The following is a 25,483-nucleotide window of genomic DNA, read 5'->3' as shown; positions in this document are numbered from 1 at the left end:
TTTTTACACGTAAAAGGGTATAAATTACTACAATTTTGATCATTGTTTTAGTTATGCATGGAAAGTAGACTCATAGCTAATAGAAATTCCAAGAATTTATTCAGATCTTTGAACAATGTTATAGATTAGTATTTGTGCAAATCACTTTTTCCAATAATTTGGAGAAAATGCTGCCTGAATTATTATATTTTCTTTCTGATTTTCTGAGTAATCCCCACTATAGTGTACACATACGTGTGTGTGTTTTCATTATTTTGGTAACAACAGTTTTTTTAAAAAAATTTATTGAACAGAGAAAAGCTTTATGAGTTCTATAGAATAAGTGACAGCTAATTTATATTTTCAGTTGGTATTCTCACTGGCACTATAATAAAAATGCTAACAAATATTGATTATCACAAGAATCCATATATCATTTGGAGATGTCTGTTTCCCAAGATATGAATTACCTCTAACCAAGAACTCTCTTTCATCTGTCAAAACAAAAACCTAGAATACTTTTTTTCTGAATATCATTGCAAAACTTAACTTTTGTTTATTATTGGAAAAAAAGAATTTTAATCAAAACTAGTACTGATATAGAATATTATATGTTGTAACCGAGCACTTTTCTTCTATAATATGCTTTAAGATGTTTATGTGGAATATCAGTTTTTGGTGTTTTATATTTAATCTTCAATATATTCTTGGGTTTTTTTATGTAAAACGTTTTATTGCTAAATAAATGTAATTAACACGCTTTTTTTTTTTTTTTTTTTTTGCGGTACGCAGGCCTCTCTCTGTTGTGGCCTTTCCCGTTGCGGAGCACAGGGTCCAGACGCGCAGGCTCAGCGGCCATGGCTCACAGGCCCAGCCGCTCCGCGGCATGTGGGATCTTCCCAGACTGGGGCGCGAACCCACGTCCCCTGCAACGGCAGGTGGACTCTCAACCACTGCGCCACCAGGGAAGCCCTAACATGCCTTTTTAAATAAAATACTGAATATCTACTATAGCAGACTAAATTTCAATCATTTTAGCATTTGTTAAAATAAGCTTTGTATTCAGAATTGCAGTTTTAAAAAATGAAATTGGAAAAATTAGATTAAATAAATGCAATATCTTTTGCAATCTATCCAAGTCATCAAGACAGAGCATATGAGGATAGATAAGGGTCTTCCTAAGGCTCTTACTCACTCTGCTTGGCATGATCTTTCCTATCCCTCACCCTCCCTCTACTCGTCTGTCTTCAGGTCACAGTTTAAACATAACTTAATCAGCTACATTTTCCTGGATGCTTCAGAGTAGCTAAAGATCCTTGGTTTTGGTCCTGGTGAACACTTAAACCAGTAATTAGAATAAAAAAAATTACTTGTCTACACCTTTGTCAAATTTAGATCTCTTCTGCTGAACTTCGAGCTCCGTGAAAGCAAGGAGCTCCTACTACCCAATAAAGCAAAGCTTCTCAGCCTTTATCCATTCTAGATTTGCTATAATTTTTCTAAAAGAGGTCTTGTTCTTCACCCTATTCCGTAGCAATTATATCAATAACTGGGCCAAGGACTTAGATGGAAGTTTACCATGACTCTGCATTTTTAACAGCCCAGGTAATTTGGATGCATAGTATAATTTGCAACTATTGACTTGAGTGGTAATAAACTCTGCCTGTTCAAAATATATGTTCACTACTGGTCTAGGGTCCTTCATATAAGACCTCAGATTCTTACTATAGGGACTATTTCATTAGATTGGAAATAAAGAGGGTACTATGTCTATTAGGGCATTGCTAAAATGATTTAATACATCTTTCTTAGACATTACCTAAGAGAGAAGGAGAGCTAACCTTCTTCCCTAGCCTTTAGCCATGGTCTCTTTGGGAGAACTTTTTTATTTGGTTAATTTTCACTTTGAGAGCAAGAAGAATCTATGAAAAAAATGAAAATTTGGACAGGTGAGTTTTGCTGAAGAAACAAGCATGGAAAGTATAGGCAATAACTAAGGAAGACTAACCCATGAGAAGACTTAGAAACTGGGGCAACCAGTTCTAAGTTTCTAGAAATGGGGGTAGACACTAAGATCTACCAGTTTCTGACCCTGGTAGATCACCTTACCAGGATGTTTTGATGAAGTATTTTGGTGGAGGGGAAAACATAGAGGGACCTGAAATGGGGGAAGAGGGCTTCTGAAGACTTTATTACTTGGAGTAAAGTAAGAAAAACGCAGAGAAAAGCCTTTCTTCTTCTAGAAGTAAGTAACATACATTTTGTCCTGGTGAATGACTAGAATCTGAACCACAGAGTGCAGCTTAGTGTGAAGTTGGGGAAACCTGAGAGGGTGAAAAAAGATATTCTACAAACACATGTTACATCCAGACCTACCCCTCTTCGCAATGGGACTTTCTTTTACAGAAGAAAAATAACATTCTCAAAATACCCAATGTAAAAAACATAAAATGTAAATCCAAATCCCAAATATATCTCTCAAAAGTAATTTTCTTAGCATGATATATGCCTATAACTTGGTGAAGTAGTATTGTAAAGTGGTCTCAGTAGTAAAATTGATTTTATTCAGGTTAGAAAAATGTATGCTTAGATATTCAATATGAAGGCTATTAACATTCAGGAACAGCATCTTGGCAAATTATGTAGAGAAATCCGGAAAATAGCCTGCAGTCATTAGCAAAAAGCTAATCCTAATAACAATAAAAAATGGTGCAGGTTGACATAACAGAATCTACTACAAAACTTATGTAAATGTCTATTCTTACGAATGTTAAAGTTGAAAAACACAGTTGTAACATATACTAATTGATGTTCAAACTATTTGCACCAAAATGTTAGCCTTAAAAATTCCCATGGAAAAAAATATTACTGATTTTTTTTTTTTTTTTACAGAGCATGGATGACTTCAGAATTTTAAAAAAATGCATTTTATATAGCTGATTTTACTGAACATAAATCTGACTTTGCAAGCTTCTTTTAAACCATGACAATGAAATCTCTGTATAAAGCTGGTGCAGCACACAAGCGCTACCCAAGGCTGGAGAATTCTTAGTTATATCTTCATTCTGTATACATGTTTTCTGAAGTGTGATGGATTCAAAATATATCACTATTCACTGCTATATTTACCATCTTCTTCAGTCAGCACACTTATGGGTGCACTCCGAACTCCTTCACCTTTGAGTGTACTAGCTGACACCTCAATTATATATTGTGTATACTTCTTCAGTCCTAAATAGAAATAAAATAGATAAGACTTACAAAATGTCCCTTAATTATATGCAAGAAGCAAGCTATGAAATGTCTCAACACTCTTTCAAAAGTAAAAACTAAATGAAAATGTAGTTCTTGGAATAGTAACTCCTATTATGAAGACAAAATATTAAAAAATGTAGAAAAAACTGACTTAGAGTAGTCTTTCACATGACCTGCCATAAACTTCCAGTTTATTTACCAGAAGGCCAGAATTGTCACACCCTGTATAAAGCTAATCACACTTACCATTTCTAATATAACAACAAGCTAATATTTTGTGGCCACTCTGTCAATATAAATGTAAATATCCAATATTATATATATTTTTACCTTTAATGTTCTGGGTCAAAGAGGTTGTATTTATAGTTCTTTCCTCATTTCCATCACTTTTCTTGAGATAAATTGTATATTTTTGTATAATTCCATTGGGACTATTTGGGGGAAGAAATGATAGCTCAATCTCTCCAGAGGAAATATTTTTGTAAGTAATATTTTCTGGTGCACTATCAGGCACTGAAAAAAACAAAAAGATACATGCATAAAACAATTCCACCCTAATAGTGCATTCTGCTGAAGTTTTCGCTCCAGTGGAGAAGGATATGTATACATGAACATTCATTAGAGTGCGATTATAATAAACATCCTAAATGCAGTAAAATATGGGTAAATTATAGCACTTACAACTGTTTAAGACAAATTTCATTTCAAAGAAAATTCATACTACAACTCTACAGAATAATGTTTAGAGGATGATTTTTTTTTTTTTTTTTTTTTTTTTTTTTTTTTGGTACGCGGGCCTCTCACTGCTGTGGCCTCTCCCTTTGCAGAGCACAGGCTCCGGACGCGCAGGCTCAGTGGCCATGGCTCATGGGCCCAGCCGCTCCGCGGCATGTGGGATCTTCCCGGACCAGGGCACGAACCCGTGTCCCCTGCAACGGCAGGCGGACTCTCAACCACTGCGCCACCAGGGAAGCCCTATAGGATGATGTTTTTATTAAAATACCTGAGACTCTATTAAACTGTCTTACATTGCAGTACATGCAGATAAAGTGGTCCCTGGGTATCTGCAGTGAATTGGATCCTCACCCCCACCCCCTTCACGGATACCAAAATTCAAGGATGCTCAAGTCTTATATAAAATGGCATAGTATTTGCATATAACCCATGGACATTCTCCTGTATACTTTAAATCATCTCTAGTTTACTTATAATACCTAATATAATATAAATGCTATATAAATAATTGTAAACACAATGGAAATGCTATGTAAATAATTGCCTGCCAGCATGCAGCAAATTTAAGTTTTGCTTTTTGGAACTCGCTGCAATTTTTTTTCAAATATTTTCAATCCACAGTTGGTTGAATCTGTGGATTCAGGGCCCACAGATACAAAGGGCTAACTGTACAAGAAGGAGGACTGAAAAACACTTAAAAATTGATTCTGCTTTTCATTAATAATGATAATAATACATAAATGATTAATAGAATAGTTTTGATATACAACAAGATCTATGACAAGACAAGGAGCCTCTCCTAGATATAAGGCTGCATATAATAACCTGGTAACAAAACAGTCTACTAAGGATACAGGATATCAATAAATAAAACACTAGTTTTCTGTATCTATTAATGTTCTTATTATATTGAATGTAATGGTCACAAAATGGTTTTCTACATATATTCAAATACCAATACTACATGTGGGATTCCAATTCTGCCAAAATACTGGAATAGATAAACACTAAACTGAATGACTATTATAATTAAAAAAAGTAAAACTCTGCATAAAATTAACATTTTTCTTGTCACGTAAGGAATTGCAGAGCTGACAAGGGAGTTAGAAATTTCTGGTGGTCCAAAAACAAATGCAAGAAAACAAACAAAATAAAATCAAACAAAAAACAGTAAAAACAAGAATCCTGAGATGGAAGCTGGTACTAAAGCCTCCTCTGCCTTGGAGGGTACTGGTCAATCCTGGTGACTTGGAGTTTCTGTATTAACAGCTATGTAGAGTGCCAGAAAAAGAATATAAAACCTTGGGCCAGAAGAAGGATAAGGATACCCCTGCATCAAGAATTGGAACCCCAAAAGAATGCAATTTCAACTAGGGCCATGATATTGGCCAACTCTAGGGGCACCTTGAATTCTTCTGCAGAGTACCACAGACCTCAATGTGAGTGGTAACTCCTAGGCTTGTGCAATGTGGTGTATTCACTCTCAAGGACTAGGGAGTGAGAAGTAAGCCCACCATGCAAAAGAGGCCAGAAAAGTAACTTTTTTCCTCTTGCCACTCCTCTGGATGAAGAGGTGGAATAGAAAAATGACACATTTTTGGAACTTTAAGCCTATCCCTATGAGCATATGTAGCCTAAATCCATGCTACCCATATAGCCTGAAAAGACCTCTACTTCAGAATATAAATTAAAATGAATTTGAGTTGCCATTACTCAAAAGCAACTAGCAGAAGCGAACACACATTTTCTTGGAAGAAACTCAACTTCAACTCAGTCTACATAAATTTCCCACAGATGAAGTTTCAAGGAATATGAACTCACTGATAAAAGTCACAAAATACACAGGCAAATCAGGCACCAATACTTAAAGCCAGCAAAGAAAAAGGAAAACACACACACACACAGCAGTCAGACTTCAAAAGACTTTAGATACTGAAGTTATCAAAGAATAAAAATACAAACGTTTAATCTATTTCAAGAAATCAAACATTTGAAAGTATGAGCAATGAATTCTTTAGCTAGTAACAAATAATGTAAATAACCAAGCATACTTGAAAGAGAACCAAATAGGACTTGTACAACAGAAAAAAAATAACTAAAATTAAAATTCTCTTGATGCACAAAAAAGCAGATTAGATATAGTGAAAATTTTAGCAAAAAAAATTTACAGTATGGAATAAAGTAACTCAGAGAAAGAAAATGTAGAGAATATAAAATGGCAGTTAAGAGACATAAAGGATATACTAAGGGGGTCTAAGAAAGTAGAGAAAATGAAGAAGAAATATTTGAAGGGATATTGGCTGGGATTGACCAAAATTGTTGAAAGATATCAAGCTTCAGAACAAGGAATCCCAATAAATCTCAAGCAAAATTTTCTTTAAAAAATCATATGGGGCTTCCCTGGTGGCGCAGTGGTTGGGAGTCCTCCTGCCTATGCAGGGGATGCGGGTTCGTGCCTCGGTCCGGGAGGATCCCACATGCTGCGGAGCGGCTGGGCCTGTGACCCATGGCCACTGAGCCTGCGCGTCTGGAGCCTGTGCTCCGCAACGGGAGAGGCCACAACAGTGAGAGGCCCGCGTACCGCAAAAAAAAAAATCATATTTAGGGGCTTCCCTGGTGGTGCAGTGGTTAAGAATCCGCCTGCCAATTCAGGGGACACGGGTTCGAGTCCTGGTCCAGGAAGATCCCAGGTGCCGCGAAGCAACTAAGCGCATGCACCACAACTACTAAGCCTGCACTCTAGAGCTCGTGAGCCACAACTACTGGGCCCGCGTGCTACAACTACTGAAGCCCACATGCCTAGAGCCTGTGCTCCGCAGCAAGAGAAGCCACCGCAATGAGAAGCCCGCGCACTGCAATGAAGAGTATCCCCAGCTCCCCACAACTAGAGAAAGCTCGCACGAGGCGACGAAGATCCAATGCGGCCAAAAATAAATAAATTAAATTTTTAAAACTCATATTTAGACACATCATTGTGAAAGTACATAATACCAAAGAAGAGAAGATCTTAACAGCACCAGGAAGAAAACAGATCATCTACATAGGAATGACGATTAGACAGAAAAGTGACCTCAGTTGAAAAACGAATGGAATTCTAAACCCAGAAAAATTAACAAGAACAAAATAAAAGCATATTCAGACAATCAAAAACAGAGAGAAAGCCATCAATGCAACCTCAACAGATGAAACTGTAAACAATGCACTTTAAGCAGAAAAATATTTGCTGGAGATGACAGACCACAGTTGGAAAGATATTGGTTTAAAATTGCCTTCATAGAAGAGTAACAATAATGACTAACTTGATGGTTAAACAACATAAACTAAATATGTGCATATTATTGCCATTATAGAGTCCTGATATAAGTCCTTTCCTTTCAAAAGAAAGAAGAGAACCTTTTTTATTGGTAGTCTAAATACAACGGATATAAAAAATGCTACTAATAAATTTAGTAGAGAAAATTCAAAAGCCTTAAAAATGTAGAAACAGTACCCCCTCACCCCCACTGTTACCTGTTATGAAGTGCATTGCATCTAAAGCAGACTTAAGAGGAAAAACTGAGATAAGAATGTTGATATTTCTAAAATTTTGGGAAGAACTGTAATTCAATACATAACTTGATATAGCAATATACAGCAATATAATCCTACTATCCCTTCCCAAAGAGTCAAAATCTTCTCTACTATCTTTCCAAGCCAAACCATTAAATTGAGAAAAATCCTCAACAACTACTCTGAATGCTCTCTTAGCCTTCTGGCTCTAAGTGAAATCTTGGAACTGCTTGAGAACACTACAACTCAGCACTCCTGGGTAACAGATAGCTATTTGTTTTTCTCTCATCATTCCTATAACCATAGGGCCTGGAAGTCAAGTATTTATGCTTTTCTTTGCCATATCCAGATCTATTCTTCTTCTTCCTGAAAAACTCGAGGTGTCACCCCTCCTTTAAGACAATCACCTAGTGGTACTCTTCCACTTCTCCACACGTCTTAAAAAGTTTATCACCTGTATGACTGACTTCCTCTCTACCACTCTCAGAGATGTCAACACTGATGGAAATGATCTGTGCTATTCCGTGGACTCTGTATTCGTCGAGGTCCATAATTTCAATAATCTTTTCCTCCACCTCACTTTAACCACTAGCTTTCATGGCAACACCTGAGGGCTTGTCATTACCTATAACTGTCAGTATTCCTCTCTTTGGCAACCACCTATCTTTCCAGCTGACTGACCCCCGTACTGCCAATCCAACAAGTCTTTGACCCTCATCAAACCTTCACTGTCCATCACCTCCCTTATGTCCTCACCTCCCTACTTACTCAGGTCAGAGTCCACAGTCTATCACTAAAATCACTCCCTAGCAATCTCCAGAAACTCCTTTTTCTATCTTACTTTTCCTGCAAGATTCCAACTTAGGTTAAACTGAACTCAGGGCTAGTTCTACATCTGCAATACAACAGCTAAAAATGTCTGAATAAAATACCACTCCATGCTCACTAGCCTTACTTTAATTTATAACCTCAAATCTCAAATCAATCTTTTTCACTGCTTGGCAACCTATCTATTTTTTAGTTCATTTAGTCTCCTCTGTTATGTATGTTTTCACCATATTCTCTCTCCACAAACATCCAATATCTCCTCTCCCTCCTTATTCGAAGCTGATAAACTTGCTTCTAATTTCATTGAGAAAATAAAAACCTTCAGAAGAGGACTACATACGTTCCTACCACCCCTCTTCCTTTAACTGCCTTCTCTCCTTACTCCTTTCTAAAACCCAGTCCACTTCAGCACTAGATTCCACTCCGTCTGCTTAGTCAGACCTTAGACTTGACATTCTTTCCTCTCTGTTGTATTTTTAGTTTTTCTCTCTTCACTGAATTCTTTCTATCATTGTATACATGTAAACACACATCAGCTATTGCACTTCCAAGCATTAGTAAAATAATCAAGATAAAACATCTGAACAAATAATGTACTCCTATTTGTAATTAGCAGCATTAACACATTACTGAGTTAGCATAGCTCTCAATTTCTCATGAAATAATATTGAAAAGTGGGATCTTGTTTTTTATAGTAAGAGTAGAGGGTGTATTTATTGTATTTAATAAGAATATTGAGCCCTGGCAGCAAACAGATAGTTGCTCCTGAGCACATCCTGCTTCAAATGACACCTTGAGACTGCTTAAAATTATAGCTTCCTGTTTTTCAAAAAGAACTGAACTCGGTGGTCCAACTTAGCAAACATGATCTAGGAAAAGTCATTAATGTAGATTCCATTGCCTATGAAACACCCAGTAATTTATATTAACTTTAGGAGGGTGGAAATTCATTTTCTTTTACAGTGCTAATATAGCCCAGTAAGGGTTGGTATACTGTAAATTATTTGTTGAATATTTGTTGCAAGGATGAACTTCTCAGACCTCAGTTTATCATTAGGAATGAAGATAATAATACCTTATTGCTTTATTCTGGAATTAAAAAGGCAATTTTTGTGAAAGCCAATAGAAGAGCCCACAATGGTATGTTGCAGGTACTTAAAATATGCTTCATTCCTTGACATGGTGTAAAATGAAACCAGGTAGAGTAAGATATTTTTCTCAAAAATATTTATTTTAAGTACAATATTTATAAAAGTAATGAAGCATGCCAATATATATATCAATTAAATTGCACTATAATGGATAACTTATAATAATAAAAAATGTTCTTTTCATTACACTCTTATTCCTGCCATTACAACTACTGTCATCCTCTATGGTCAATCTTATTAATTTCTGTGACCAGTCTGAAGAGGATACTTTTGCTCAAAGGTAAGCCACTTTACTAGATTCCTAGTTCCTCAAGGTCAGGGACAAGGCCTCACCTATAGCATCTGTCTGAATCAGAAGAAATTGTTGATATTTGGCCAATTATGACATATAGGAATAGCAACTCCATATGGTTCAGCCAGTATCTAGGCAATGAATATTTATTTTTTACAATGCAGGGATGAAACAGTACCTTTACGGAGTTGGCCTAAAAGTGATGCTGCAAAATATATGACTATAAACATAATACAAACAGTGCACTAAGATCATCAGGCAAATGTCGTGCTTTGTGCTATTTGCTCTTGCATCACTGAAACACAATTAACTCTTTGCTTGCGTTATTTCCTTTATATGGGATACATCCCCTGGCCACCCAACAACCTCTATAATGTCCATTCCACCGACTCCTTAAGACTCAGGTCAAATGCTACCTCCTCTGTAAGCCTTCTCCAGGCATGTCCTTTCTGTGCTCAGACTCTGCACCTCTGTCTATACACATACCTCAAGAATGTATATAGACTATAACAGCTTCATCAAAGAATATATTCCCAAAATAATCAAATTATTTTTATTTAAAATATATTTAAAGTAACCTTATTTTTCTCTATTTTTAAAAAGAGTTCATGTTATCCAACTTTGAGATGGCTTATGTACTGTGTTAACATAACTGATATTACAATTTCTAAATAAAAACAAGTTTAATTACCAAAAAAAAAACAATGTAGGGACTTCCCTCGTGGGGCAGTGGTTAAGAATCTGCCTGCTGGGCTTCACTGGTGGTGCAGTGGTTGAGAGTCCGCCTGCCGATGCAGGGGACACGGGTTCGTGCCCCGATCTGGGAAGATCCCACATGCCGCGGAGCGGCTGGGCCTGTGAGCCATGGCCGTTGGGCCTGCACATCCGGAGCCTGTGCTCCGCAACGGGAGAGGCCCCAAGAGTGAGAGGCCCACGTACCTCAAAAAAAAAAAAAAGGAAAGAAAAGAAAAATCTGCCTGCCAAAGCAGGGGACACGTGTTTGAGCCCTGGTCCGGGAAGATCCCACATGCCGCGGAGAAACTAAGCCTGTGTGCCACAATTATTAAGCCTGCACTCTAGAGCCCATGAGCCGCAACTACTGAGCCCATGCGCTACAACTACTAAAGGCCGCGCCCAAAGCCTGTGCTCCACAACAAGAGAAGCCACTGCAATGAGAAGCCCATGCACCACAACAAAAGAGTAGCCCCCTCTAGCCACAACTAGAGAAAGCCTGCACGCAGCAACAAAGACCCAACGCAGCCAAAAATAAATAAATTTATTTTTTAAAAAAGAATGTATGTAGATATATGTATGCGTCTATACACACACGTACATATATATGTATAGAATTTATATATATAGTCTCTATACATCTATGTACATCTATCTATAGATATACACTTACATTCAGCTTTACATATATGTACATCTATACATATATATATATAAATATAGATACATCTATATCTATAGGTAGATGTATATGGACGTACAGAGAATGTATATAGATTATATATAGTATAGGAGTCTACTCTTATGAACGTGTCTCTGCTATTACCTAATTTGAAAGCAACCAAATTTATAGGTACACTGAAAAGACCTTTGATTTCTCAAGGTATTTCATTTGAAAAAAAAATCACTGATTTTTATTCTGGAGTTCCCTTATATGTAAATCAAACTTAAAAAATTTGCACAGCAAGTCTTTTCCCACACTTTACCAGAAAGAGCATATAAATTCCCGGATTATACAAAACAGAATGAAAGACTTTAGGTTATGTAAAATATAAACAATATGGCAATTATCAGCCATGTTTACTTCCTTACTATGTATTAAACAAACAAAAACTTACCAGTCTCAGATGTCCTTACAGAGAGTAAAGATAACTGATTGCCATGACCATATCTGGTATATGATCTTACAGAAATGTTATAGAGGGTGTAAGGTTTTAAGTCTCTTAAAATTATGCTTGTTGTTGAGGTGTTCTTCATGAATAAGGCCTCTATATTTTTATAAAGCACTTCATAAGCAACAATAATCCCATTGGGTTTCTCAGGTGGTGACCACTTCAAACTTATTTCACTAGCAGTAACATCAATAACTTCAACATCTTGAGGTGATGATTCTGGTTCTGGGGGGAAAAAAACAAAACTTTAAATACATGTATTTTTTCATGCTTATTACTTCAGACACTAAAGGCAGCATGAGGTAGATGGCAATAAGCATGCAACACCATTTGCTTCTTTTTATTAAAACTGCACCTGATACTCTTACCATCTTCTGGAGTTCTCACAAAGATGTCATTTGCTTCGGACAAAGAACTTTCTCCAACACTGGTTGAGGCGGTCACTCTCATTTTATATTTTGTATATTTCTTTAACCCTATAAGGACAACAGGCAATTTGTTTAAAGTCCTTAAAATAATATTCTTGTATTAGTGCCATTTAACACAGGACTAGTGAAAATAACTTCTTTGGGAGACTGGTTCTCTAAATCAGCCCCCTTATAATCCCCATCTCCCAAACTTCCTTGGGATGAGAGCCTTTCCATCTTGATGACGTTTTAGTTTTTTCCTAAAATATTAAGGCGATCATCTGAGGCTGAAGAAATCATTTTTGGCACACTGCAAGGAGTACAGTTGATTTGGCACAAACACCATGTCAGCTCAGTTACTTCAGCTGATTGGCACATACACTTAATCAAGCCATCAATACTGAGTTATATTGATGTACCAGGCATAAAATCCCCTAGGTTAAGAGTATATTCTTAGGATACCTGTTATCTGATGACTTTATTTGCAGACAACTATAGTTAAAGAAAAACACATCTAATCAAGTAATTTCTGCAAGTATTTTTCAAGATATCCATGGGAGCATAGCACAACAAAATCTGGAATGATGCAACACGTGCCCTGCTGTGTTTAACGGCATAGAGAGATGTGTATTTTCCATCAGGAAAAGAATGTCGAAACAAAACTTTGTTCTACCTGTTATGAGAAAGCTGTTATCTACAGTAGTCATCTGGAATGCTCTGTTCGTATCCAGTTCCATTGCATAAATGGTATAATGAGTTATTTTTCCATTAGGATATTCTGGAGGATCCCAATATAACAAAATAGATGAAGAACTAATGTTTTTATACTTTATAACTTGAATGGAGCTTGGCACTTGAGAAGAAGAGTGAACAATTAATATGAATGAAAAGAAAAGTATTACAGTGTACAAGAGCAATATTTGCAGGTAATTATTTCAAAGGAAACACATTCTTACCTTGCTCACGTGTCCTAACATTGAGAACCGTTGGTGGTCCTTCTCCCATGATGGTGAAAGCAGATACACTAATCATGTGCTCAGTGAAAGGTACAAGTCTCCTGATAACGTAAGACAGCTGTTCAGCAGCAATGTCAGCGATATACTGAATCCTTGAAGTTCCTATTTGAAATCAGTTTTTAAAAAATGTTTGGCTTTGTGATCAAGATCATTCTTGCTCACACAGTGAAATTTTAAACCCAATTTCACATTATTCATTAATCTCTCCATGTAATCCTTTATATGAAAGGTAGATATATAATTAATAATAAATATGCCAAATATACCCCAACAATATATATAAATAGTTTGTGATCATAATATAGTTTTGCTAGTTGTTATACACTATCCTGGAACAAGAGATTAGTGTTTTGAGAAAATATAACTTTCTAAAAAAGACAGGCTAGGAGTTTTTTCTGAAAAGACCATTAGGCAATAATATCAAATTTAAATATTGTAAGTCAATGCTGCATTATAATTTGAAAATCATAGAAATAAGGTTTTACTTGGACTCAAAATTCGCCACACATTTGCTAAATCCATTAGTGATTTAAAGCAAGCATGCTTATAAAACTGCCACATAAATATGTCTGGACAAGGATTTCAGAAAATGTTAGTTTTTTAGAACTTGTGCTTACAATGTTAATTAGCATTTAGGCCAAACAAAGTATTTAAGGAAACATCTACATCAGAAATCATGGGCCTCTAATTTTTAGTGTCTTCTAAAAATTAAGTCTTCTTTGCTCAGGAAAAACAGATCAATGAATGAAATAAACATATATTAAATGCAATGTGATACTTCTGCCTAATGCCATCATCAATAAAATAATATAACACTTTTAATTTGGAACGGAACAAATCAGAGAAAAAGCAGTAAGAAAAAAATTTTTTTCTCACTTAGCATTTTAGAAAAACCAGAGAGATAATTTAGATTTGTGTCTTCTAACCAAGTATTTTTAATTCGCTATATATGACATTCTCTTTTTAGAGACAGTAAGATCCATTGACCCTGAAGAGCAAGTGTATACACTAATGACATCACCACATCATTGGGGTCACCTACACCTGTTTATCACCCCATGCACTAGAGTTGTAACTTTCTGACCTATTTACCTTCAGTGACATTTGAAAACCTATTAGTCAAAAACTGCAGAGAGTGTGAGGCCTGTAAATGATTTGAAGATATGTTAATCCCTTCCCATCACACCTGCTTTGGCAACTGTAATAACTGATTGTCTATGCAGCTTGGCTAGAGACTCTAGGGTGCTACTTTCTCTCCAAGGAAGGTCAGATGGGTTAGGAGGGGCCAGCTCCTGCCTGTGTGGCATTTCCATTTGCTGTATGAGGTTATCCGACAGTTAAAGAAGAAAAAATCTGACTCCAGCCCATGGACCATTAATAATTGGGTTGAACTCCCAGCTAAGGTTCATATCTGTGCTAGCTAGTACTGGTGGTTTAAATACATTTCACAGAACAACAACAAAAGAAATGTACCTACCAACTGCTGAAGGCTGGTCTTCAGCTCTACTCCTCACAGGAAAGTTATGATGTGGATGACTGCTATACATAACTGAAGCAATCGAGTACAGGTCAGAAGACATCTCTGCTGAACCCTCAAATAATCCTGCCATTGACTCTACTATGTTCACAGTTTCTGGAGCCATGGGGCCTTTTATATACTGCAATTGAAAACAGATATTTACAAAGACTGCTCGTGACAGTTATGTTAATAATGGCTTCATTCAAGGACTAGTTTCAAAAACTAGTAATTCTGGAATCACGGTTTTTTTAAAAATAATATTATTTCCATGACTGCTGTCTCTTTCACATTCCAAGATTTCACTCTGAAGCTACTAAAATCCTGCATCACTGTACCGATTGTGATCAATTCCATATCTTAAGAGACCAATACTGTATTGTGGGGAAAAGGAGATAATTCGTTTCTGACTTAAGTTAGCTTCTTTATGGTAAAATTAGACATCCTCATGCAAAGGTTTCATGACTAAAATATTTTAACTGCTCACCCCCCAAAAATAAGTGTTCTAGGCTTACTGCTTTATTAATATGTGTTTTGCTTTGCCATCTATATGTCTTCATTTGTATACGAGGTGTGAGCAGCCTGCATGCCTGGTAGATACATATCACTAATAATAGTTTAATCTATCATCGAGAGAAGTTACAGACATGAACAAAATTACATAGCAATAATTTTCAGAGTTCAAGGCAGACCTCTCCAAGGCTCTGGATTTAAGGAATATTTTGGGTAACTGTGATTGTTCCTAGATGCCATAACGTATCTCACAAGTGTCGAGTTCACCGAAGTGGCAATCTGTATCAGGAGCAGATTACAGATATACACAGTAGAGTTTTATGTTGGGACAAGAGGACTCTCTCCTTTCTTTCCCACATAACGGATTGAAAGAGAATGAGAAAATTTGAATATGGTCTACGTTTCAGATGGTACCAAGACAATATCAGTAATTGTGTCAATTGTGGTAATGGAATTATTGAATAAATTAAAATGTCCATGTCTTGTAGGAATCCATACTTAGGCACGTAAGAGCAAAAAGATATGAAGTCTGGAATTTATTTCAAAATAGCCGGCATCAACAGCAACAACAACGAGAGACAGCTGGGGCAAGAATGGCAGCATGCTGATAATTACTGAATCCAGGTGATGGGTTAATGGGGACACAGTTTATTTATAATACTCTTTTTTTCTCCATTTATACCAGTTCAAAATTTTCCAAAATGAAATAGTTTTGGGAAAAAAAGAAACTGTTGCAAGAACTACTCTCTTTTTGTCAATTCCTTTTCAAGTTCAGTTTCAAAACTCACTCCAAACCCTTTTTTTAAAAAAGAAAATTATTCTGTTCCTTCTCAACTCCCTGCTCTCGTACCCTCAGAATTTGTAATTAATTCATAGTATAGGTTTTATTTATTTATAAAATTTTGGTACACCTGTGTTTTAATTATCTTACATGTTTTGAGATTGTGTTTACTCCGAGAGCCAAAAACAGGCTTTTAATTCCTTATTAACATAAAGCACTTAGTATCGTTAAAAAAGTAGTAGATACTCAGGAAAAATATCGGGAAGGCAAGAAATTTTAAGGCAGTTTACTTATTTAACTAGCTACAAAGACAGCTCATTTAAATATTAACTTTTCTGAAAAATAAAAAAATGGAGAAAAGATGCAAGGATATCTCTAGTTCTCCAAATGATATTTATAAAATAAAATTATCTAAATCTTGTTACATCTTTAGCCAGAAAAGTATTGTGATAAAAAGTAGGGAGATACCAATAAGATTTACTCTAAGAATATTGTGATAAAGCACTCTGGATAAGGAACCCTATATGGAACAAACTAAAGCTCTTCCATCTTTCAAGGCACACTTCAGCTCTGTCTCCACTGGGAAATCAGAGAAGGCATGAATCACAAACACATAATTCAGAGATGCTCTGGTAGTCCAGTCAATAGTTTATGCCTGAACCACACAGCTGTTTCCACTATCAATCAGCCACCCTTTGAGAATCCAGGGTACAAAGCACTTTATAAAGGGTACGACAGGGTAATACAAAGAATTTCTCCTGAACTATGATTTTGCATTAAATCTCTCATATTTTATACCAATGTCAGATAAGCTTCTGAGAGTTAAACCATCGTATCCTATCAATTAACTAAGTTAAGCATCTCTGTTGACAAACTGCTGTTCCAGCCTAAGAGCTGACCTGAGTTAATTCTATCTGAATTTTCCCGAATTCATTGGAAAGACCCTCCCTAACTACAAATGATTTGAACATTGGTTTTGTAAAAACCCAGAAAGTTACTAATTATCACCAAGTGTGCCATGTTGTGAATATTTCCCACACTTTGCCTCTCTAAAAAGGTATTAAGTATTAGGTTTTTCAAAGGATGAAAAAGAAAGATTTTTAAGAGCAAAAATGATGGGAAAGAACCAGAACTTAAGAGGGTAATGAGAAGGGGCTGAGAAGCAGGAGTGGAAATGAGGGATATAGAAGGGAATAAAGGCCCATCACAACTTCCAAAAGCTTGGACTCATTGAGTCAGTCCAGCATTCTCAACCTCAGCAGTAATAACATTCTGTGTTAGATAATTTTTTGTTATAGGGAGCTGTCCAGGGCATTGTAGGAAGTATAGCAGCATCCCTGGTCCCTACCCACTAGAAGCATCTTCCCAGTAGTGACAGTGAAAGCTGTCTTCAGAGATTGCCAAATGTCTCCTGGAGAGCAAAAGTGCCCCTGGTTGAGGACAACTGAGTTAGGCAATGTCACAATTCATCAACATGAAAAGCTTCTCAGATGCTACTTAGGAATCTTCAGAATTTATGTGAAAGAATTAGAAGTCTTCAGAGTTAAGTTCCTAATCCACCTGAATAAACCAACCTGATTCTACATGTAACAGTCTTCATTATAACTAATGTGATTTTAAAAAAGAAAAGAAAAAAACTCTAGTACATCTATCAACTTCCACTCACTAGAAGTCTGCTCGATTGAATTAATGAAAATTTTGACTTATTCTTAAGAAATCTTCTCTATTTTATTATAAACTATAACATGATTTGTGCTATTATCAACCAGTGGTAAAAAGAAGTTTACAATTAGCATTATGTTTGGAAACCTCTAATGGATACTATATCATTCTGCACATTATTTGGGTGATAAATCCCTAAGACTTGATTCTATTTATGTTCCTAATAATCAATGAAGTAAACTTGTCTCAAGCATTCCTTAACTACCTTCAAGTCCTGTCCTCAGCCTCAATCTGAAGCAACTGTCCAAGCATTTAGCTGGCTTTCTTCTCATGCTCATCACTGACAAACACTGATATACTTGAGAAATAGGTTGGATGAAAGGATGTATCTATACAAATCTCAGAAATCTGTAACACTACATAGTAGTGTCTCTGGGGATAAAATGTCCCAGGGTTCGATTAGAATAACAAGTACAGGATGAGATTTTAGTGTGAAACTCAGCCAGAGAGCAATCCATGGAGAGATGACTTTAGGGGTTTTCTAACTTCTGTCTCAGCAGAATGAGTCTCCCAAAGAAATTAGTTTTATTCTTTGCATTGACAGAAGTAGAAAGTTTACACAAAAGGAGAAAATAATTCTGCTCAGTTTGGCTCTAGTCAAACTACATATAGAATATTGTGTTCAGCTGAGAAAGAGGCTCATTGACAAATTGGAAAATATACACAGAAGAGTTATCAATAATATGAAGGACGTGGAAACCATGACTGATGAGAACCTGAGGATGTTAAGCCTTAGGGAAGCCATGAGCATTATTTCAAATGATAAAAAGTTAAATCACTGTGCACTGTTATTACTACTGCAGAGACTAACATTTAAAGCTACTGTGTATCAAGTACAGTGCTAAATACTTTTTCCCATGTGATATCACTTCATTATAATCTAAAGGGAAAGATATTATTATCTCCATTTTACAGTCATCTCTTCAAGTTCACAAAGCTAGTCATAGCAGAGGTGGGGTTGGAACACATTTTCCTGGTTGCAAATCCCAAACTCAAAGTCATTATATGCTACTGTGTGGGTCTATAGAGGAGAGATGGGACAAACTAGTAAACATTAGAGGACGAATATTTCAGTCCGAAACAGTTAAAGAACAGGGTAGTTTCTTATTTATCTATGCATATTCTGGACCTATCACAGTGCCTAGAACTTTATAGTTACCTAATAAACGCATGTCTGTGAGACCATAAGGAAGCATGGTTTAAGGCTTAAAGAACAGGAGCTGCTTTTGTAGTAGTTGATTCCCTATTGTCAGAGTTGATCAAATATTTTAGCAGAGGCTGGATTCCCAATCATTTATTAGGCATGTTATAGATGACATTCATATGTAAGCTTGGAAGTTGAAATAACAGTCCTCAAACGCTGAGATTAAATTTTCTAATGTATTTCTTCAAATATGTTTTTAAATATCGAGAGTAAAATCTTATATGTATTTCAGCATGCTTAAATAACCTCTGTTTATTAAGAAACAAACAACTCATGAGAGGTCACTGGAAAAAATTTCAATAAGGATGATGAGATCAGGTCAAGCCTAGCATAGGATGATTATATTTTAATACTTTTTTAAAAGTGTAATCATCATGATATATGCACATGGCTAAAAATGCAAGAGGTGATGAAGGATTTACAATGGAAATACTTCCTTGTCTGTACTTTTCCAGTTGCAAGTCTTACACTCCAGAAGCTACATTTTTTTGAGATTTTGAAATCGTTTGTTTATTTTAATTGAGATATAACTGACATATATTACTTTCAAGTGTACAACATAATGATTCAATATTTGTTGGAAGCAACACCTTTAATCATTTCTGTTTTCAGTTCTTATGGCGTTACTTCTAAAATCACTAGATAGCATGCTTATACTGTTCTGTTAAGGCTCACTTACTTTAGACAGCATCAACTGACTTTCTGCTACGACAGGAAAGCTAGATTACTTAAATAGATACATATTCCCGTTCCCAGGCCATTCTCATTTTTTATTTAGTTACTTTTTTAGTTTAAGTAATATACTTATATCTGGAAGGATTATTCTCATAGACGCGTGAAACACAAAACAGTGGAGAGACTACAGTGGATGGCCTCTCTCGTGATCCCTCCACTATCCCTACCTCCTGTTGTTCATGCTTTTGTATAATCCCTTCCTCTTGGGCGGTAACTGTGGTTTGCATCTAACCAATGGTGATGTGATGTCACTCTCACAGTTATATTATACAGACTCTCCCCGCTGGCTTGATGAGGTAAATGGCCAGGCTAGGAAAGTTCTGTAGCAAGAAAATGTGGGGGATCCCTATGAGCTAGAGCTAAGGGTAGTCTCTAGTCAAAGGGCCAGAAAGAATCCAAGGCCCTCAGTTCTACAATCAAAAGGAAATGAAATATGCCAAAATTCTACATGAGCCTAGAAGTAGATTCTTCCCTAGTCAAGGCTCCAGATGAGAACACAGGACAGTAAGCCACTTAACTGCAGCTGTATGAGACCCTAAGTAGGGAACCCATCTAAGCTGTCTGGATTCCTGACCCACAGAAACTGTGAGATGATAAATGTGAGTTGTTTTAAGCTTGTGGCAAATTGTTATACAACAATGGAAAACTAACGTAGTAAGCTAACAAAAATAGTCCAGGCAAGAGACTATTCAATCCTGAGCTGGGGTGGGGACACAGGAATGGAATATAGAGGTATGAAGGTCACACTGTGGAGGCAGAAATAACTGGCCTTAACACTGAGTGGCTATTAAATGCTAAGTATAACCAAAGTCAGAGGTAATTCCAAGGTTTCACGCCCTCATGAAGAGAGGATGATGGTGCCATTAACCAAAAAGAGAGACATCAGGCATGTAAAAATGCCATGAAAGCCTTCCAAATGCTTAGACAATGACCTTCAGATCAGAGATCTGTGGTGTGCCCAGTCCAAGGGGTTAGGAATTCTAAGCCTGTTATTTAGTATCTGGGTTTCAAGTCAGCCTCTCTCCAGGCCTTGTTCTTGACCACTAAAACTATTAATTGCCTTTACAGACTTTCTTCTTGTGTCCTGTGGGAAACTTTATATGCCCCCATCACTGTCCCAGAACCTCTGTCTAGTACCTCTTCTTCATTCCAACTTCATCTCCTCCTTTCAAGCAAGAACCAAGTCCTGTTATCCCCCAAAGGATGCTTGTTTTGTTTTGTTCTGTTTTATGAGTTCAAATGTGATGAGCCCTGGCAGAACTTCACCACAAATGATTTGAATTAGGGATGCAGAGTGTCAGAGAGAAAAATCATCATGGAAAACAAGGCAAAAGAGTCATGAAAATAGGAAGCAGTGATTGAAACTGTGCGGTTATCAAAAAAAAAGTGTAATGACATGGCTGAAAACAGAACTCTCTGCAATATCCTTATAATGAAGAAGCTAGAAAATTGTAAAAGAGCTAGCTTTTTTATTTTATTCATTTTTCACTGCACAAGGCCAAAATTTTTGCATAGTCACAGTATATGAAAGTGGAGCAAGTATTAGGGAGAAAATGGTTGTATCAAAAGCTGGAGAGTAGGAGGCAAACGAATGGATTTTGGAGGAGACAGGGAAGATGAGGACGGCTAAAACTATATTACCACCTTATCTGACACTTAGGAGGCCACTGGTGACTTCTAACAAGATTTCAAGGATTTAAACAATTCTTGAGACAGGGTGTGGAGGCTATACTCTGAGAAGTTGAAGACTGAATAGAAGAGTCCTTATCCTACATCAAGGTCAAGGAAGAGGATAAAAAATGAATACACTAAGCCAGAGGTTTTATCTGTTATCTCCTTTATTCCTCATCATATAAGGTGGGTATATAAGCTCTGCTTTAAAAGTAAGGGCAGCAAGTCTCCAAAAGTTGACTTGACCGAGGTCATAGATCTAGAAAAGGGCAGAGCCCGGTCTAGGACCCTGGTTCATTTGGATTTAGAGCCTCTGCCATATGTCAACCTCTTGAAAGGTGAACCCAAACACCAATCACATGGGGAAGCAGAAATATCAATAAAGCGCCTGATCTAATGAAGAAAGATACAATCACAGAAATAAAGAGAAGTATAATGTCTCCTTTTATTGAGACCTAAGGAAACTAATATTGAGTCCCAATGAGGGTGAAAGGTCCAGTGCCATGATTATCACAACAGGTCACAATTATTTAGCACCAAACTTACCATATGCCAGGTATAGTTCTAAGCTCTTTACACACATTAATCCACTAAACCTTCATTAACAATCCTGTGTTATAGGGACTCTTAGAGTCCCTATCTTAGAGAAGAGGAAACTGAAGTTCAGAGAGGTCAAGCCTACTTTCTCAAGGTTAAACCATCACTACAGGCAAAACCAAGGTTTAAACCCAAGCATATTTCCTCCTAGGTCCATGCACTTAACCTTTCTGCTGTACAGCCCAGTAAGTGACCAAATTAGGATATAAGCCCAGATCTGTACAGTACCAAAGCTCATGTTGTCTCTACTATGTCACAGAGACCGCAGATCATATAGATATAGGCAGAATAACAAAGAAGTCATTCCACAATCTCTTACTTTGAAGAGAAAAAGAGGTGTGGCTTGCCATTCAGTAGATGTCATTACAAGTGAGAGACCTGTCACCCAGTCCTAAAATAGTGAAGTATCTAATTTAAGGCCTTCTCAGCAGGAGCAGAGGATTAAGCTTTTGCCCTTTGCCTGAGTTGTCAACTAAAGTATCAGAGAAATCATAACTCAACATTTTTGCACACAGGAATGGAGTCAACATTGGATTAAAATTTAACCCTGGGCCAGAGATGTCAAACGACTTGGAGTAATAAGTCCTGGGTGGCCAGAATGCATTAAGCACATAGTGAGGTCAACTTTCAGGTAGATGTCAGAAATGGAGGAGAGCTGGGACTAGAAATAGAATAGGTAATATATGTGGAGATAGGAAAAAACAGTGATTCTGGACCAAAGGAGTGGAACCTAATTACTGACTAACCATCAGGTAGTACCTCTAAGGTACAGAGATTGCTACACTCACTGGTCCCAAGTATATTTAATTTTTGTGAGCCCCAGGAGCCACCAATATCTGGATACAACTAGTCTGCAGTTTTAGAGGGAACTCACAGGTGAACAGCTGGCTGGATGAGGTGAATGAAGACAGTGAAGGAAAATCACCGCTTCCTAACAGAAACAAAGGGGGAAAAAAGACTCCCGGTGTGAACAGAAGCAAACATTGTCCTCTTATTTTATATCTATGAAACGATTTCATCTCTTTTATTTGATTTCTTTAATCAAATGTATATTGTTCGTTTGTTTTTAAATGAGGCAGCTTTGAGAAATCTGGCTTCCTAAGTAGGTCAAATCATTTGTCAGCAACAGCTACTAAAATTACTGTGCCTTTCGTTGGCAACTATTCCAAATGACAAGCACAGCCTTAGAAGGAGTACTTAAATCATAACAGGAGTTTCCAAACAATTCATTAACTTAATTACCATAATAATATTCACTTATGGAAGTACCTTTAGTCCTGCTTAATTCCTCAATTAACATTTTTCATTGCTGAAAAAACATAATAGCACTTAACTAATAATATATGTCCTAAAATGAAATATGATGAGCTAGATTATCAACATAGCCTAAATTTACTTCATTTTGTACTCTGAAGCTCGTCAAATATTTTATGTTTGCATGTTGGCAAATCTTCCAAGTTATCAGGGCCAAAACCAAGTAGAAAGGGCTCCCCAAGATAAGAAATTAAAGTGCAATACCTCATCTTTTCCTGTGAGCAAAGTATTCTCCAATATTACTCCTGTCTCAGAAACTAATACTTTCACTCGATATTGGTTAATGATTCCATTTGGTTGTCGTGGTTTCTTCCAAGTAATGCTTATTTCTGTGGCTTCTACTTCTGCAACTTGCAAATCAAATACTGTACCTGGAACTAAAAAAAGAGAATAAGAAAAGGGAAATTTAAAAATACATTCTCAAATTTTTAAAAATTCCCTTAATTCTTAGTTCACGATTGAAGATATATAAGCAATTCTATTAGAAAACAGACTAAAACAATTTATTAATTATTAAATTTGTATCTGATCGTTTAAAATATACAGATATTTAAATTTCTACACGTTGTTCTCAAAATGTCCACAAGAAACAGAATAACATGGAATAATTTTCCCAAATCAAAATGTCACAACATTTGTTCAAAACAAATTAATTAATAAAAACAACTTCCCAGGGAAAGTTGTTTATGATTGATGAATGCCCAGTAGAAATCCTGAAGACTTTATAAAAATAACAACATACCAAAAAATAATATCCAGAATACCAGGAATGAAATTACATGTAGTTGGTAAAAATCAATTAGGCAAATTTTAATTCATTACATTAAACTGTTTGAAGAGTTGATTGATATTTTCCTGCTGATTTTACAAATTAATTATGTGAATCTCAAATTTCAGATGCCCTCACTCTTTGCAACAGTAAAGAAAAAGAGAGAAAAACTAACAATTGGTTTAAGATAAAGCAAGAAGTACTTAAATTCTAGTTAGAAACTCATCAAGTGATAATAATTTTGTAATGTATAAAAGTATATAATCACTAAATAAATGAATGAATGAATGAATGTATGTATGTATGTGTCTATGTATGTCACCAAGAGCAACCTCTAGGAAACCTCCCAGGGCCACAGGAGTAATGAACCACGAGTAAACCTGCTCTGGGCACTTGTCCACTTTCTGTCTATAGTTCATTATGTGATTATAAATAACCAATTCACCCCTCCACCTTTAGTTTCCCTATCTATAAAATCGGTGTGATTAAAACTTTCCTATCACTACACAAAGTTAGGAACAAATTCAAAAGACTTTATAATATGTTGGTTCAAGAAAGAGAAAATGAGATGTAAAAATATTGTCCTTTATGATTAGGACGTGGTCACACATTAAATTCATTTCCCTCATTTCCCTATTTCCCTAAGCTGAGATATTTCACAGTAGTACAGGTTTACCAAATTCCAGTTAGAAGAAAGACATATTGGGGGTATAATACAAATGAAGAATGACTCTGTTCTCCTTTAAGATAACAAAAAGGAACTGAAAATTAATGCCACAACTCTCATAAATATTATTATAATTAATGAACCTAATTATGCTTAAGTTAACCATGTAGTAAGCTCCTGTAACCATGTAGTATTTTATCCAGTAGATTAAAAGTTGTTTTTTTTCTTTGTCTCTATGAAGTAATCAGTAAAAAAAAATCTCCCTGGAGATTATAACAATGTAAATATTTCTAAATGTTTGTTGACTAGTTAATGGCTAGATGGATGAATTCTGGACTAAGAGCATATCTGATTACTGCAGTCAAATTTCCAGTGTCCATGGGCTTCCCTGGTGGCGCAGTGGTTGAGAGTCCGCCTGCCGATGCAGGGGACGCGGGTTCGTGCCCCGGTCTGGGAGGATCCCACATGCCGCAGAGCGGCTGGGCCCGTGAGCCATGGCCGCTGAACCTGCGCGTCCGGAGCCTGTGCTCCGCAATGGGAGAGGCCACAACAGTGAGAGGCCCGTGTACCGCAAAAAAAAAAAAAAAAAAAAAAATTCCAGTGTCCAGTATGGGTATAACCTGTGCTCAAAACTGAAATAAACATAACATGGGTACACCTATAATTTGCCAATTATTTGCATCTCCTTTTCTAAAAACATTTTGGTATATCTCTATATAGAAGGATAACTCTTTAGATTGATTTCCCCAAAGGTGTTCAAATCTGGAGGAAAAATAGTTTGACCTTTGAAAGACTGAGGAAAGACTAAGGCTAGAACCCTACAATCACTGATCGATTCATTCATCATTCAACAGACTGAGGACTCATCATACAGTCAC

The 25,483-nt window shown here is 36.5% G+C and overlaps 1 protein-coding gene across 2 annotated transcripts in view; it reads right to left on the bottom strand.

Moving 5' to 3' along the window:
• Window positions 1–25,483, bottom strand: part of PTPRQ (protein tyrosine phosphatase receptor type Q) — a gene marked incomplete at its 5' end in the record, with an annotated part of 251,914 nt that overhangs the window by 152,605 nt on the left and 73,826 nt on the right. For both annotated transcript variants that reach the window (XM_082665174.1, XM_082665173.1), the window contains 8 exons: window positions 3,109–3,210; window positions 3,565–3,747; window positions 11,640–11,918; window positions 12,062–12,169; window positions 12,774–12,953; window positions 13,057–13,218; window positions 14,594–14,774; window positions 23,374–23,546. In XM_082665174.1, coding sequence (XP_082521300.1) covers window positions 3,109–3,210; window positions 3,565–3,747; window positions 11,640–11,918; window positions 12,062–12,169; window positions 12,774–12,953; window positions 13,057–13,218; window positions 14,594–14,774; window positions 23,374–23,546 — 1,368 coding nt within the window. The remainder of the gene's footprint in view (window positions 1–3,108; window positions 3,211–3,564; window positions 3,748–11,639; window positions 11,919–12,061; window positions 12,170–12,773; window positions 12,954–13,056; window positions 13,219–14,593; window positions 14,775–23,373; window positions 23,547–25,483) is intronic.

Source organism: Grampus griseus (genome assembly GCF_964374135.1).
Source record: "Grampus griseus genome assembly, chromosome: 11".
Lineage (NCBI taxonomy): Eukaryota > Metazoa > Chordata > Mammalia > Artiodactyla > Delphinidae > Grampus > Grampus griseus.
This window is presented reverse-complemented; position numbering and strand designations above follow the sequence as displayed.